General features: G+C 46.4%; 2 protein-coding genes across 8 annotated transcripts; one reads left to right on the top strand and one right to left on the bottom strand.

Moving 5' to 3' along the window:
* Positions 1–453: 453 nt before the first annotated feature.
* On the top strand, positions 454–8,302 carry peli3 (pellino E3 ubiquitin protein ligase family member 3). 7 transcript variants are annotated; one of them, XM_052078209.1, is made up of 9 exons: positions 454–624; positions 963–984; positions 1,869–1,999; positions 3,550–3,744; positions 4,279–4,408; positions 4,557–4,658; positions 4,723–4,935; positions 6,971–7,159; positions 7,462–8,302. In XM_052078209.1, exons 4-9 carry the CDS (start codon positions 3,575–3,577, stop codon positions 8,059–8,061), a joined length of 1,404 nt encoding a protein of 467 aa, XP_051934169.1. In that variant the 5' UTR covers positions 454–624; positions 963–984; positions 1,869–1,999; positions 3,550–3,574; the 3' UTR covers positions 8,062–8,302. The 7 variants fall into 7 exon arrangements, with proteins under 7 accessions (XP_051934169.1, XP_051934161.1, XP_051934151.1 ...); XM_052078201.1 differs by having other exon boundaries at positions 963–1,797; positions 1,918–1,999; XM_052078191.1 differs by having other exon boundaries at positions 963–1,797.
* A 1,079-nt stretch (positions 8,303–9,381) lies between these two features.
* rab1ba (zRAB1B, member RAS oncogene family a) lies at positions 9,382–13,361 on the bottom strand. The gene is made up of 6 exons (XM_052078242.1): positions 13,037–13,361; positions 12,012–12,084; positions 11,826–11,921; positions 11,651–11,746; positions 11,438–11,569; positions 9,382–11,046 (listed from the first exon to the last, which is right to left on the bottom strand). Exons 1-6 carry the CDS (start codon positions 13,048–13,050, stop codon positions 10,852–10,854), a joined length of 606 nt encoding a protein of 201 aa, XP_051934202.1. The 5' UTR covers positions 13,051–13,361; the 3' UTR covers positions 9,382–10,851.
* Between the last annotated feature and the right edge of the window lie 2,188 nt (positions 13,362–15,549).

Raw genomic sequence — 15,549 nt, 5'->3', positions numbered from 1 at the left:
AATAAATAAAATACAGGAAGGTTTTATTTGTTTATTTAACCTAATTTAACCAGGTACGGCAAATGAGAAGTTTCATATTTACAATTCCGACGTGACTGCAGAAACATAACAAAACAAGGCAAAATAATAATAATAATAATAATAACAATAATGTAATGTAGCCTTCCAAGGAACTGAATAAAGTGCAAAAAAAAACAACAACAACAAAAACGACGCGTCACGCAAATAATCCAGGACGACCATTGCTTGTGGGTCAGGTGGGGGGCGAGGGGGTGCGAACCAGAAAACCTCCTAGATTTTGGCGTTTATTCCAGGGCCCACTAGGTGTTGTGAGTTGCCCATGACAAAGTTTAACATGAAGATGAATAAGCTTTTGGCCGCGTACTTGTAAAGGGGAATTTACTGGCGTCTTTGAACGCAACGCCAATCTCTCCATTTCAGCGCGTGTGTGTGTGTGTGTGTGTGTGCGTGATGAGTGTGAGAGAGCGAGAAAGAGAGAGACTCCTCTTGATCCTCACGTCCCTTCTTTCCTTTAGGCGGGACTGACGTGGACTGTCAGGACCCCCCAATGCACAAGGAGGAATTCTAAAGCGGTTTGCGACCCCCGTTGGAAAAGATCACTCAGTGCGTGAGTCGGATGACATGTTTGTTTTTGTGTTTCTGTGTGCCGCTCAGCTCAGGGCGTCCGTGAAAGCAAATGGCAGCTCATTGTCGGCCTGTCATCTGTTCCATATGTACCCGACATTCATTTCGGATTCATGTCTTGTCGCATCCGGCCGCTCTTTAGGGTGGGTGTACGTACGTGCCCGCGTGTGTGCTGATGTTTTCTGGAAACGGAATCCCCCGTGTGCGCGTGCGTGGTAGCGCGTACAAAAACAAAGGCAGCCTCTGTACTTGTTAAGGCAGATGCCGAACACTTGTGATGGCAAAAAGCTCATTGGGCGCCCTTGCTGTCTTCACAGGCGTTTATGGCCTATTGATCAGGTGACTCCATCCTTCTCCCCCTCCCCGTCATCATCATTATCATCCTCGTCATCAGCATCAATGCGATGATGAGGAGAATAGATTGAGGGCTGGGTCGTGAGGATCAAATGTGTTCAAAACGGCTGATGCTACTGCTCTGTTGCCGAGTATCACACACCTGACCTGACTCGTTTTTGGTGCTGTCGCCACACTCGCAACTCAAAACACTTGTATCTCAAATCATCCTTCGCAAACGAAAACAAATGTACCAGCTTGAAAAAAAATTCAATGAGGAAAAACAGCACCCTCTACTTCATAAAAACAGCATAATGACATTTAAATAGAATTGAACAGTTTGTGCATCATGATTGTGTCTGTATCACCCGTCACATGTGTGCTCACATTGCGGAAAGCGTTTTTAAGTCAACATAGTTTGCGTGTAAGTCTCTCTTTTTTTTTTAGCTTTAGTGTAAACTTCAGCCGGAAGCGTCATGAAACAGTTACAAGGCTCTTTTTGGATCAATTTGTGCAGCTTGTTGTTGAATTGAAGTTCACTGCCACTGTGAAGCGTTTGTAATTCCAGTTTGCGCTTGCAAGTCCAACCAAAAAAAAAAAAAAAAACCACACCAAAAAATGTCAGTCCTGCCTTTTGTCAACATTCATGCAGAGTTGCCTGAAAATGAAGGAGAAGGCACTTTATAGTCCCTAACGACGATCCTGGCAATACCTGGGATGCTTCTGACGCAAAAAAGGGTTCAAGGACTTCTCATTGTGGCGAACCTTTGCATGTTACCATGATCTTGGGCCTGAAAGTTCAACACAAGGAATCAGCAGGTGCTTTTACTTTGACAGAGGTTCGAGCCAAAATGGAGTCTCGCATGTCCTTTTCCTGTTTCATCATGCAGGACCTGAACAAGGAAGCGCTCGTTTTCAAACGCCGTTTACATTTCTCAGGCCCGCCGCCTTTTGATTCTGCTACCCTGTGGCACGAGAAATGCTGACTCATGTGTGAGGCTGACCAGGTGACACACGGAAGGCAAGAAATTGATTACGATCAATGACATCATTGATGAATGTGCACCGGAGCATTTATTGCTGAAATGTCCAGATGCTTACACCCTTTGTCCTCACAATTCAGCGCACTTTTCCGCTTTTAGTACCACTCGAGGTCCATTAGTACAACCTCAAGATGTTGTTGTTGTATGTGGATGCTGTCGTCTAGCGGCAACAGAGCCTGGTATTCAAATGAAGCAAGAGTCCAGTACTTGAAAGTTGGAGCGTTACAGAGAAGCGAAAATTGTGTGGGAGGTGCGTAGCACTCTTCATCTTACATAATGTGGAACGGACACGCACGCACGCTTGATGTTATTAAACGCAAACGCGTTTTGTAATTCCATTCAAGGTCAGGACAAGAAATAGATTCAATTACGTCATGTCGGTTGATCGCAAGGCCGCAGAGTGTATTTCCATGGCCGTTCTTTATGTTTGGGATGGCTTTGACGAAAGAGCGCCAACGATGGTTTCCTCTTCCTTTGTCTTCTCTATTTTGTCCTCCACTTCCCGCCCCCGAGACGCAAGTGTGGCTTGATTAGAAAAAGCTTGGCAATCCATCACCCTGCCTGCCATGCTGTTGCCGCCGTACGCATGCTCACACGAAGATAGCCCACTCCCTGGAAGGCCAACCTCCATCCTCGTCTTCCTCCACGCTTCTCCCTCTCCAGTGTTTTTGTGGGGAGACGAGCATCACCTCTCAGCCCCCTTCATCCTCACTCCTCCTCCTCCTCCTCCTCTTTTCCCAAGAGCAGATGGCATTTGTAGAACCATTGTGGAAATAACAGCATGTCAGCTCCACGAAGGAAGGTTTGGATGCGTTTTTATCCGGGCTTCTCGTCTGGCCCGCGCCACTCAATATCCAGGCAGGCTAATGAAATGGCCTCCGGCTGCCTGAAATCCGTCATCTGATGGTGAAGATCTTCTCCGCTCTTCCTCTTCCAATCACACCTAATAATGAGAGGTCATCCATAGCTGTGTTTGAAGTTTTGTCACTGTTCATGGTCACGATTTTCTAATCTGCTGACAGTTAGGATATCTGTCGTATGTATCTGGCTGTGTCATGCTTTGGGGTGAAGGCTTGAAGGGGTGAAGGGTTGGCTGTAACTTTCACGATGTGGATACAGTGGATTTGGTCGAGCAGCTGCACGAGAGATTAGACCAGTGGTCACCAACATGGTGCCCGCGGGCACCAGGTAGCCCGTGAAGACCACTTGAGTAGCCCGCCAGTGCCTGGACATTGTGATTTGCTAGTAGAAATTATGATTTAAAAATGCAGACATTGGCAGTACTGTGAGACATTTCGAAACACGATCAAAGTCTGACAATTTAAATCATCAAGTATTAAAAATAACACATCCTCATATTATTGAAGGTATTTTGGACAAATATGTTATTTCAGACGTGTATCAATTTGGTAGCCCTTCACACAATCGGTACACATGAAGTTGCTCTCACCCTCAAAAATGTTGGTGACACCTGGATTAGACGCTACTGTGCTTTTGGAACCAACTGTGTGCCTCTCCTCCCCAGCAGCAGTTCCCAGTAGTGGCCAGTGGGCATGGTTTTGGAGGGTAGCTCCGAGGCGCTGTGTCCCCCCCCATCTCTGGAGCTGCGCCCATCCTACAAGAGCCAGCCCTTGCCTCCCTTGGGCTCCAGCTCTCGGCTTCCGGACGGAGTCTTTCCCGATGACCGGGAGCCTATCACGTACGGCGAGCTCATCGTCTTAGGGTGAGACATTTGATGACATTTTTGCTCTTGGAGGCCTCTGCAAGTGCCTCCGTGATTACATTAGTGACGTTTATCACTGATTAGGTTACACGGTGCTGATGAGGTTAGCTTGTTCAAAGCCCTGTTGAATTAAATGTCATCCAAATAAGCGAGACAAAGACAATGATTTCAGCTTTGTCTGAGTTTAGCCACAGAAATGTAATTACAACTTGCATTGCATCATACAGACTGAACAATAGGGGCTCCAGCATTGACCCCTGGAGAACCCCGCTGGTCAGAGCTATTTGTTTAAATCAAAACAAATTCCAATTCAAGTTCCATTTTGATGTAACCAAGTAAGTACGCATGGAAGTGTGAAAGATTTGTTTGACGTGACATATGTCTGAGTGTGCCACACCTCTTTTTGCAGCTATCATCCAGTCAGAAAAAAAAAGCTAAAATGAATTTAGAAGGGCCACACGATTGAATTTCTGAAGACGAAAAAACAATTAGGTGGGTTGTGGGACCTGATGGTGCTGGTGCCATCCTTTTCAGGCACAATGGCTCGCTGGCCTGTGGAGACAAGGGTCGCAGGAGGAGTCGCCTGGCCCTATATAAGAGACCAAAAGCCAACGGGGTTAAACCTGACGTCATCCACAACATCTCAACACCTCTTGTGTCCAAGGTGACAAACACAATATGTTGTCTGCATGTGTGTATGACCCGTAGCAGTGATTCCAAAGCATTTCATTTTCACAAAGGGTTAGGATTTAGGCTCACTAAATATTGGGGAACACTGACCCTAGACAAAATCATCTTGTTTCCCTTGGCAGGCACTCAGCAACAAAAGCCAGCACAGCATCTCATACACACTCTCTCGCAGCCACTCCGTCATTGTGGAGTACACGCATGACACAAACACGGACATGTTTCAGGTGAGTGGAACACAACAAAAGCATCGTGGGAGTGCTTGACTTGTTGCATTTGTCTCCCCCACAGATCGGTCGCTCCACAGAGAGCATGATCGACTTTGTGGTGACGGACACATCCGGCGCAGGCGGGGGCTGCGCCAGTGGGGAGGGCAGCGGAGGTCAGTCGGCGCAGAGCACCATCTCCCGTTACGCCTGCCGCATCATGTGCGAGCGCAACGCCCCTTACACGGCCCGCATATACGCCGCCGGCTTTGACTCCTCGAAAAACATTTTCCTGGGGGTGAGTGAGGCTTTCTTATGGCCGCCTACACATGCACAACCCGAGTGATTGCGACTCATGATGCTTGACAAGAGTGTGATTGATAAGACTGATGGCTTCCAGCTGCTTTGTGGGAAAGATGACCCGTGTGTACCTAATCAAGTGGCTGCTTGCAAATATAAAAGACAACATGCTGCAAAAATCAAGTGCTGACACGTTTTTCCACATACGTGCTGTGCCTCAGCCAATTTTCCACTTTGACTTGCAAGCAGAAATTTGAGGTTAAACTGGCAGGTAGAATTAGTAAACAGGCTTCAAAAATTTGCTGCAGTTTAACAAACAATGCAAATTGCCATAGACTGGCTAACGGTCTGTGGCAGCGTTGGTGCTTTGAGCAGCAGATATTTGAACACAAACAGTGGCTGAACACATGTAGACCATCTGAGAAAAATGACTGATATTGCAGCAGCTTACTGAGTCACTGAACCGGAGTCATGAAATGCTTCCACGTGTGTGTATTATACTGTACTAGCTGGTTCGCCGCCCTCCGTGCGGCTCATCAGCTAGTTCCTGCGGAAGGCTGGTAAGGTGGGCCGTCGGCCCACAAAAGTGTTGTTGCTTGGTTCAACTTTTTGTTCATCTTCATTGCTTATCGCGAAAATAAAGAGATGTTTAGCTCTACTAAATAACTAACAATTTCATTGCAATGCTTGTGGGTAGACAACATTTTTTCGATAAGATGCCCGCGCGATCGTAGTGAGCCACTGCCTGAGCGGCGCAGTGGCGGCGCGCAGTGGAGGCGCGCAGTGGCGGCGCGGTGAAGTAGGTACGTTTTGAAAAGGGACAGACGGAAGGACAGACCGCGTGCGGGACGACGCGCAATATATATATATAAGATAATACATTTCTCAAAACTGTATAGAAGATCCACTATCCGAATTCAACAACACAGGGGTTGAAGCAAACAACCAAATAATCATATGGTGTAATTTTTGCACAAAAATTACAATTCAAGGTTGACACAAAACTGCTGAACCGCAAACCAGTATTAATTGCAACAACTCATTTTGTTCAAAAATTTTCCCCACAAAAAACAACTGACTCAAAATTTTCATATTATTTAGCACAATTTTTGTCATGCATATCATTTCAAATCTGCAGAAAAATATTCGGCCTACTCACGTAGTTTAGAGCAATATAAGACCCAATGTAAGTGCAACTGACTTTTGTCTGCCATCTGGTGGTGAGTGAGTGAGTGGTGATATTACGACTTAAAAATTTGAGTCTCCCCCTGCCTACTTGCAGTTTGGCACGCATGGATTTGCAAATTCGCAGATTTATGTCTCAAATTTTGGAAAAGAAATATAGTTTTTTAAATGGAATTTAAATTTTGTTTTCACATCCCCGTTTGCGTTTTTTTTTTGGGGGGGGGGCACTCAAGAGTGTGGAAGGCTGGAATGAATTAACCACTTTTCCACTCATTTCAATGGGGAAAGATGATTTGAATGTTTTGCATTGCCAGCAAGATCACAGAACGGATTAACTTTGTATCGCAAGCCCCTATTGTCGGTATCGCAGATGCGTTAGATTTGGGGACAGCTGCAGCATGAAGGTTACAAAGGGTGGGTGTGGGGGAGGGATCTCATCCATTTGTAGAAAAGGTGACACGTGAGAGCGGCGCAGATCTAAGAATAGCTTTCTCAAGTCAGCATGACTTCAGCCCATGCAACATTCATCAGAAGCCCGTCGCATACACGCAGACGAGCCATGCCTCTTAATTCCTCGCTAACGATGACATCACTTTGAGCCGTCCGTTGCAGCTTCCCTGAAAAATGTTTTGCGTTGCGTGAGAGCTCATTTGTCTTCATCATACTTTTTCTCTGGAATTAGTTTATTCTTAGGCGTGGGTGAACCTCTCGGCATGAGTCACTACAGCACAGGACTAAATATAGCAACACCCACCTGATATCCACCTCCACCATCCTCCCTCCGGGCCTCCCCATGTTTTCTCCTCACCTTGACGTCCATCTCCTCCTCCTATTCCTCCTCTCCACAGGAGCGCGCCGCCAAGTGGAGGACATCGGATGGCCTGATGGACGGCCTGACCACCAACGGCGTGCTGGTCTTGCACCCAGCCGGCGACTTTGTGTCCGAGCCGGCTCCAGGCGTCTGGAGGGAAATCTCCGTCTGCGGCAACGTCTTCGCCCTGAGGGAGACGCGATCGGCACAGCAGAGGGGAAAGTTGGTACGGATTGATAGCAAAACACACAAAGCATCGAGAGAGTGGCTTCCATTTTTCCAGATTTTTAAGCCTCATTTTATATACTTGTCGTTAACAACACTCTGTGGTTTGACATACTGTATTTGCAAGACATTCATTTTCTTGATGGGGGATTTGAAACAGGTCATAAGTCCACGTCAATACCACTCGTGACACATCGTTGTCCTTCTAGCATGCCCAAGTTGTCTAAACTAGCGCGGACTAAGAAGATATGGATGAAACGCTCAAATGGCTTTCAATTTGTAATCGCTTTTCCCCTGGTGCAGGTGGACAACGAGTCCAACACCCTCCAGGACGGCTCCCTGATCGACCTATGCGGGGCCACGTTGCTGTGGCGGACTCCCGGTGGCCTGCGCCGCACGCCCACCCTCAAGCAGCTGGAGTCCCTGCGCCAGGAGCTGAACGCCGCTCGGCCCCAATGCCCCGTGGGCTTCAACACACTGGCCTTCCCCAGCCTGGCGCAGCGCGAGATCGTGGACAAGAAGCAACCTTGGGTGTACGTCAACTGCGGCCACGTGCACGGCTACCACAACTGGGGCTACCGCAAGGAGAAGAGCCCTGCCGGGCCAGGAGGCACAGCCCCGGCCGCCACCGTCGAGAGGGAGTGCCCCATGTGCAGGCGGGTGGGCCCCTACGTGCCGCTGTGGCTGGGTTGCGAGGGGGGCTTATATCTGGACGCCGGAGCGCCCACTCACGCCTTCTGTCCCTGCGGTCACGTTTGCTCCCAAAAGACGGCGGCGGGATGGAGTCAGATCCCGCTGCCGCACGGGACGCACGCCTTCCACGCCGCCTGCCCCTTCTGCGGGACCTGGTTGACAGGCGAGCGGGGCCACATCAAACTTATCTTCCAGGGCCCTGTCGACTGAAGACCACACAGTGGGGCCCTGGCAACGCTTTCTTTTGCTCCCTTACCACGCTCCTAACCCAAATCACCTTTCCTCATTAAAACGAAAGGAAAGACAATTCATCCATTCCAGGCCCCCCTACCCCAAAACACCACAATTCCTTTTTAACATGCGTCAGCAGAAGGCCAGACAGAGACGTCACGTGGCACGTCATGTGTGTTTATGCAGAATTTGTAAATAAATTGTGGTGACATGAGCGTTACGCTGATTTGTGTGTCGCCAGCGTCACTGGATGACAATGTCAAGTATCGCGAGGTAGATGCTGATTTCATAGCACTTCTCCAAGCTCCATCATGCTAAAAATAACTCAAGGTCAGTGGCAGCCAGTTATCAGGACAAGAGAAAATAAAGCCGGGGGAAAAAATCATCTGTATTATTTCACAAACTCATTTTCAAGGGCAAGTCAAGTCAAAACATATCTTTACAATATGCTCAGTGCGGCTCAACTAGTCTACACATGTTTGTGAAATACGAATTAAGCAGCGTAAGCATTTTTATACCTCTCTCCTGGCAGCCATTTTGCCACTTGCTGTCGACTGAAAATGACATCATAGTTGCGCATGTAACAACCAATCACGGCTCAGCTGGTGGATGTCACATGACCAAACTCACAAGCGCAATGAGCTGGGATAGGTCGTTACCCGAGTCCTGAGCAACTGTGATGTCATTTTCAGTCAATTGCGAGTGGCAAAATGGCCACTCAAAGAGACGGATAAAAAGGTCTTTTTTTGCGGCTTAATTAATATTCCTCAAACGCAATATTAATCTGAATGCTCATGGTACTCTAAAGAATACTTTTGCCTTTACTTCCGATTCAGAACATGTGGCTTCTGTTTCGATTTGAAGAATGATAAGATGTTGGGCCCTACCTTTGTTTTTACATCCAAGTCTGTCTGGGTGGGTGTTACGCCATCATCAATTGTCCTGCGTCATTGGCTCCCGCAAAATGGACAACACGCATGATGCTCACGTGCCCTTGGAATTGAAACAAAATTACTTTAAATTTAAATTTGTCAGATTGGGGGGAAAAGAAAGTTCGATCTGGTCCACCAATATAAAAGAATACATTGAAAATAAACACAGGGTTGCCATGGCAACATCAGACCCCTCAAAAATACTTGACTGCTTTTACTGTTGAACTTTTTTATCATTTTATTATATAGTTATTTATAATATGTACAGACAAACATCATGTCAAAAATCAGCAGTAGACGGCACCAAAGTGAACAAGCAAAAAAAAAAAAAAGTGACTGACAGGTTTGTGTGTGTGCGCGCATGTACTTCTCTCTTTTTTTTAAACAACCCAATGAAGATGTGTACAGAAGCCGTGAACTCCACCTGTATTAAGACATGTGCACGAAGACAGAATGAAAGTTTGCCATGACACGGCACCCCGCGGTAAACAATCAATGAAGACGTTAAAAAGTAGAAGAGCAAGTTGAAACAAGTCAAGCGGTCATCAAAGCACAACATCCACTAAATGTCCTGCATCTGCTGGAGTGAGACCGGTGTCACAAGTCCAAATGGATCAGGAATATTTCGACTCAATCCTGCTCCATTAAAAAAAAAAAAAAAAAAAAAGGAACAGCCCCCTCCCCAAAAAAACCCAACATTCACACTTTCCCCACTGCCTCCCAAATGCTAACTGCCAATGAAAAGGTACTACATTGCACCTGCTTTTCTACTCGTATGGACCAAGGGAGGATGCTGAGGAGTCTGGCTGGATGGAGCAAACAAGTCGGGAGATCATATCCAGTCTGGAAAAACCAAGACCAGTCCGTCCCGGAATGTCCACATATTCCAAACACGACAGAGGACCTGAAAATCGAGCCCCTGTCCAGCACTGGACATCCAACACCGGGGGGAAGAAAAACGGGGCTTGCTATCTAATCACATCTTTGTGCGGTCCCTAATCATAAGCCAACATCATCAAGAGTACAGTGAGTTTAAAAAAAAAAATAGCAGTTTCAGTTGGACACCGATGTCTTGATTACAGCGACATTGTTCCTGAACCTGGCACGACGGCTCAAAGCCCAAGAAAAAGAAAAAGGGGAATCAAAGGACTCTATATAGCACATGCAAGATCAACACAGCCTCCAAGTGGGTGCCCACTACCGGCAGCTTTTTTTTCTCTCTTTTCATCTAGTGCCAGTATACAAACAGGTGTCATCAAGCCACCATCTACTTTTGGAGAGCGACTTACCTCTCTCTCACATTGTGCAGTAAAGCAGGCACAACAGTGCGAACGTTTGAATGCACTCGGTGTGGAGAGAGAGGCCCCGACAAGCACGGCCACATGGTTGGAGCCACGTCGCTAAACAGATTTGGGCTTGACTGGATTGCGACAGGACAAAAAGGAGGAAGGGGGCGGTGTCATCATTAAATTGCTTTGAACACAAAAGGTGTGCAGAACATGGACAACCGTGGCAAACAAACAACAAAGCCCAGGGCGCTCTTAAAAGAAAAGTGGATGTTGAAAAGTGAAAAAAAAAATTCCAGTTGACCTCCACCTGTGTGAGGGAGAGTTAAAAATAAAACAACAACAACCAAATGTTCTACCAAAGCAATTGATGAGCTAGCAACGTCTATTGTCTCCCGTGCGCTTGGAACCTGGACCGACATGGACGCCCATTCCGGGCCGCCGGTCCTTTTGCGATGGCGAGACGAAGATCACGGATGGAGGCACACAGAGGAAAGCGCGGGGAGAGAATTGAAGGAAACTGAAGAGGGCGAGGGCGGGCGGGCGCCGCTTTAACAGCAGCCTCCCCCCGACTGCCGGACGGGGGTGCTCTCGATTTTCAAATTGGGCTTGTCGCCGCCCGCCGTGGCCCCGGGACCCATGCGCTTCTTGATCTCCGCCGCCATGGTCATGAAGGCCTGTTCCACGTTGGTGGCGTTCTTGGCGCTGGTCTCCAGGAAGGGGATAGACAAAGAGTCGGCAAATTCCTGCCGAAGAGGAGAAAAGTCGGCATCAGCGTCAAGATTCCCAACGGGTTTTCGACTCGGTATTAAAAGCGGGGCGATGAATCACTTTCAAGCGCGGCACAGTACTGTGTTTTTAAATAAAATGGTCGCGCTCGTCAAGTCTACGTTGAAAGGTAGCGCCACCTTCTTTTCGGTCATGTGTGCGAGACGGGGAAATTCGAGACAAGAAATATCGAAGGAGAACCTTGCAAAAGGCATGCAGTGTCATCTGGAATGATTTTGCCAACATGGCTGCCCAGGAGGGAGATATCCAAGCCAATTTTTTTTTTTTTTTTTTGGCAGCGTGACGACACTTGAGCGGACATGAGCGAGCTGATGAAGACGAGCGCCATGCATGGCTGCGGACACCCACCTTGGCTGTTGTATAATCCACCACTTTCTTGGTGGTTAGGTCACACTTGTTGCCCACCAAAAGCTTGTTGACATTTTCGCTGGCGTAACGGTCGATTTCCTGGAGCCACTGCTTGACGTTACTGTAGGACTCCTGCAAAGTCACGCTTCCAAAGTTTGTACTTCAAAGACTACCAGAGGGCGCCCATCAAAGCCTCGCTGCTCATTCGCCTACCTGGTCCGTCACGTCGTACACCACGATGATGCCATGCGCGCCGCGGTAGTAGCTGGAGGTGATGGTGCGAAACCTCTCCTGGCCCGCCGTGTCCCACTGATAAGAGATGCAGCCGCATTAGCAACCTAATTAGGCAGCTCGTGGATGTTGAAGGGGTGCGTGCATGCATGCTCACAATCTGCAGTTTGATGGTCTTGCCGTCCAGTTCGATGGTTCGGATCTTAAAGTCCACTCCGATGGTGCTGATATAACTCTCCGTGTATGTGTCATCCTGCAAAGGGGGCAAATGGAAGATGTAAGAGGAAAGCCGAGCACGGTTTACTTTTGCCCGGGGCGAGGAGACGCAGGTTACGGCACTCACGGCGAAGCGGAGCAACAGGCAGGATTTGCCAACTCCGGAATCCCCGATCAGCAGCAGCTTGAACAAATAGTCACTGGAATAAGCAAAACACAACTCATTAGCGATGCGCGTAACGACAATGACCGGCAGGCATTTCAAATTTATGGCTAATAATGAAAATGAAAAATCAACAACCATGTGAATGATTAGCAATGCTGTTCATTGTGAAGAAACCAGAGAAGGCCGTCAATGAGCCACACATGCATGCCACACGCACGGAGGGATTCGGTGACAAGTGCACGTGCGTCTGTGTCACATTTCAGGATGGTTGCTCAGGCATCAAACATCTGCCACCTGCAGTATCGTCTAACCGTCTAAAGCTGGTTCACCTTGCTCGAGCTCGCTAATGTACAATTCAAGTATTGTTGGAGACACCGGTTTGTTTGTTAGGCAGACAAGTAAACCATTAGTGAAAAGGTAATAAATTAACCTAGTTTACTCATTTGGCCCGATTTTTTTTTTGGTCTATGTCAGCGAATTGTAGGGACAGGCAGACCAATTCCAAAGTCTTCCACTAGATGGCAGAAGGGCAAATGAACCTGTGTGTCCACTTTATAGAGCACAATTGGATCCGAACAGGTCCGAATCTCACACAGGCAACATTGGTTTAGAAGAGATCATCACTACGTCAGTGTTAACACCTTTGATGACACTGTTTTTTTCTGTTGATGTGAAACATGTGAAACAACTTTAGCTCAATACAAGCGAGGAAACATTCCTCGAATGTTGTGTGTGTGCGTCCGTGTGTATTGCGTAGTGTTCTTGTCTTGGCGTCAAAGCCTCGCGAGGCAGTCGTCTGACACTTCCGGATGAAACGCCCAAGTCGGCCAGCGATGACGCCGAAACCAAATGATCGTGGAAGTTAACATGCCATTGACACCATTACCATTAGCACGAACATGAGTGACGTTTGACGAGCCAACGGTCACATAGCAACGAACGTGAATGCTTACAAGGGGAACATAAAACGACGGGTCCAAACTTACTATTCGGGATTCATGGTCTCGCTCGGGATTTTTTTGCAGTCGGCGAATTGACTCCTGTTTTTTTTTTCTTCCTTCCTTCCGACTCGGGCAAAATGGCTCGTTGGTCCGGTCGCCGAGGCACCAGAATTGTCGTTTTCGTTCTCCTGTGGCCGTCACTCGCTCACTGTTTAATCATATAATGTTCATTCCTCGTCGTCTGATTGCGGCCGCGGTGATATTTGACAAGGGTTGGCTTGATGTGACAATGTTAGACTCGCTTTTCCTTCTTTCTGCGACCGTTGCTCGACAGAAGCTCAGAGTGGGCTGATTGCGCGTGTGCGGAAGTGACGTAAGTTGACGTGTCGCTCGGGACAAAGCGGGCCACGAGTTCGACCTCTCCTTCTGGCTTTATAAATTCTGGAAAGATGTGTCCTGATTTATTACTGATCATATCGACTCTGAATTCAGTCTTAACTAAAACAAATGTACACTTTGGTTTCTGTTATAACGATACTTAAAAAAAAATCTTGCGAAATTCTATACACCAAACAAAATTTAGTCATCCAAAACATCTTCCAAATTTTTGATGACTAATTGAAAGCCAGACAGTACATGAGTACCATAGTAAATTCAAGAAACAACAAAGCCGTTTAAAACTATACACTGTTATTAAATTAACGCCCCTTTCTTCTTTTCGACTGTGTACCAATAGCTTTTTGTAATTTGACACGTTCATTGAAGATTAAAAATGCTTTAGTACACGTACAATATGTATCCAATATATTGTACTCGATAAATTATTTGTACTGTACATTTGAATAAGGCATATTAATAATGCTGCGATTGGCCGGCAGCCGATTCAGGGTGTCACCCGCCTACTGCCCGAAGACAGCTGGGTTAGGCTGCAGCACGTACCCCCCCCCACCCCCCCGCGAACCTAGTGAGGATTAAGCGGTTCTGAAAATGAATGAATGAATATTAAAAATTAAGGACTTTATCGTCATGTTAAAAAAAGTACCGTAATTTGTAATTCATGTTTATGTGGCCATACTGAATGTACATTTTGAATAAAGTTAAACCTGGGCTAGGCCTTGGTCTGCACATTTCTTTGCATAATTTGCATGCATACATTTGTTTACATGAAGTACAGCATGTTAAATGGGATTTGGAATTGATTTATCATCATGTCAGGGATAGCGATTCACCTGGGTCAGGTAGGTTTGGCTTTCACCCCACCAGAAATCTGTGTAGCCCCAGTTTAGCCCCATCCACCATTTCACTTGCTGTTCCAAAATACATTTATAAAGCCTTTTTCCCCCAAAGAGAGAAAAACAATCCTTGAGCCGTCCCTGGGTCATTTACATACAATATTTATACATTTTCATAAATCATGTATTTTATAAAGTAATCTGGGCAGAACAAATTCCATTTCACAATAAGTCAAGTAAAATCCAGGACTAATCGAGTGCTTTTTTGTGTAAAAAAATATATACTTCTATCGAAGTAACAGCCCAATACCTACCATTAGAATAGATTAAACAGGCCTCGAGGTATCGGTGTAAGGGTGTCATTGTACGATTTGGAACATCAGCCCTGCGCTTGAATACAGGGAAAAAAAACACTCAGTAATTATTCAATTAAATTGTATTGCACACAAAAGTAAAATAAAAATTGCACTTGCACCCCTCAATTATCCGGACCGCTTATGTTCAATAAACAAACAAACAAAAACAAACAAACAAACGACTTCATACCAAAAAAAAGTATTTCTTTGTAACGTATTGTGTAAGTTAAATACAACTTAAAATGTACTTAATATACATGGAAAGTTTTCAAAAATTGTCATTTTAATATTTGATTGTATATCATGTTTCATGTTTTCCATTTTATCAATGTTATTTAATCTTCATTTGTAACAGCTCATCATAAAAGACTTCCGGCAGCCCTCCTGCACGTCCACATTTTCACAGTGCGCATGTTAATCCATTGAGGCAGCAGCTGCAGCCTCCGAGCTTGATGGAGCTGGCCTCTTGGCTGGCCTCCAGGACAGGCAGCTGGGACAAAGGAGCCTTCAGTTTCTCGTCCAGTTCCTTGAAATCGGGCTTGCGGGTCTTCAACTAATCCGATGCAGTCGCTCGGGAAATATGCAACACAAAAGGTATCTTGGCTATTCCAGCAGCAGGAGGATAGACTACACGGATACTTGAACTATTGTGGTCCTTCCGATAGACAAGCACATGCAAAAAAATGCATCTAATTTCCCTTTTCCACAAAAAAATAAGTAAATAAATAAAATAAAAGTTGGCTCGACAGCATCGAGCAAAGATGCACGCACAAAGAGGATCAAAATTGTCGAGGCGACACGCTTGAGTCTTTGATACGTGCGAACAGGAGAAAACCTGCAAGGACCTTTTAAAATCTACTGATTTCTTGGAAGTATCTGCGCCTGCAAATGTCACAAAGATTTCAAAAACACAATCACAAACAGTGAAAATTTCAAATGTGAAGCCATTGCGGGCTTTGAAATGGAAAAA

Source organism: Hippocampus zosterae, chromosome 1 (assembly GCF_025434085.1).
Source record: "Hippocampus zosterae strain Florida chromosome 1, ASM2543408v3, whole genome shotgun sequence".
NCBI lineage: Eukaryota > Metazoa > Chordata > Actinopteri > Syngnathiformes > Syngnathidae > Hippocampus > Hippocampus zosterae.
The sequence above is the reverse complement of the archived record's forward strand: the minus strand, read 5'-3'. Positions and strand labels throughout refer to the sequence as shown.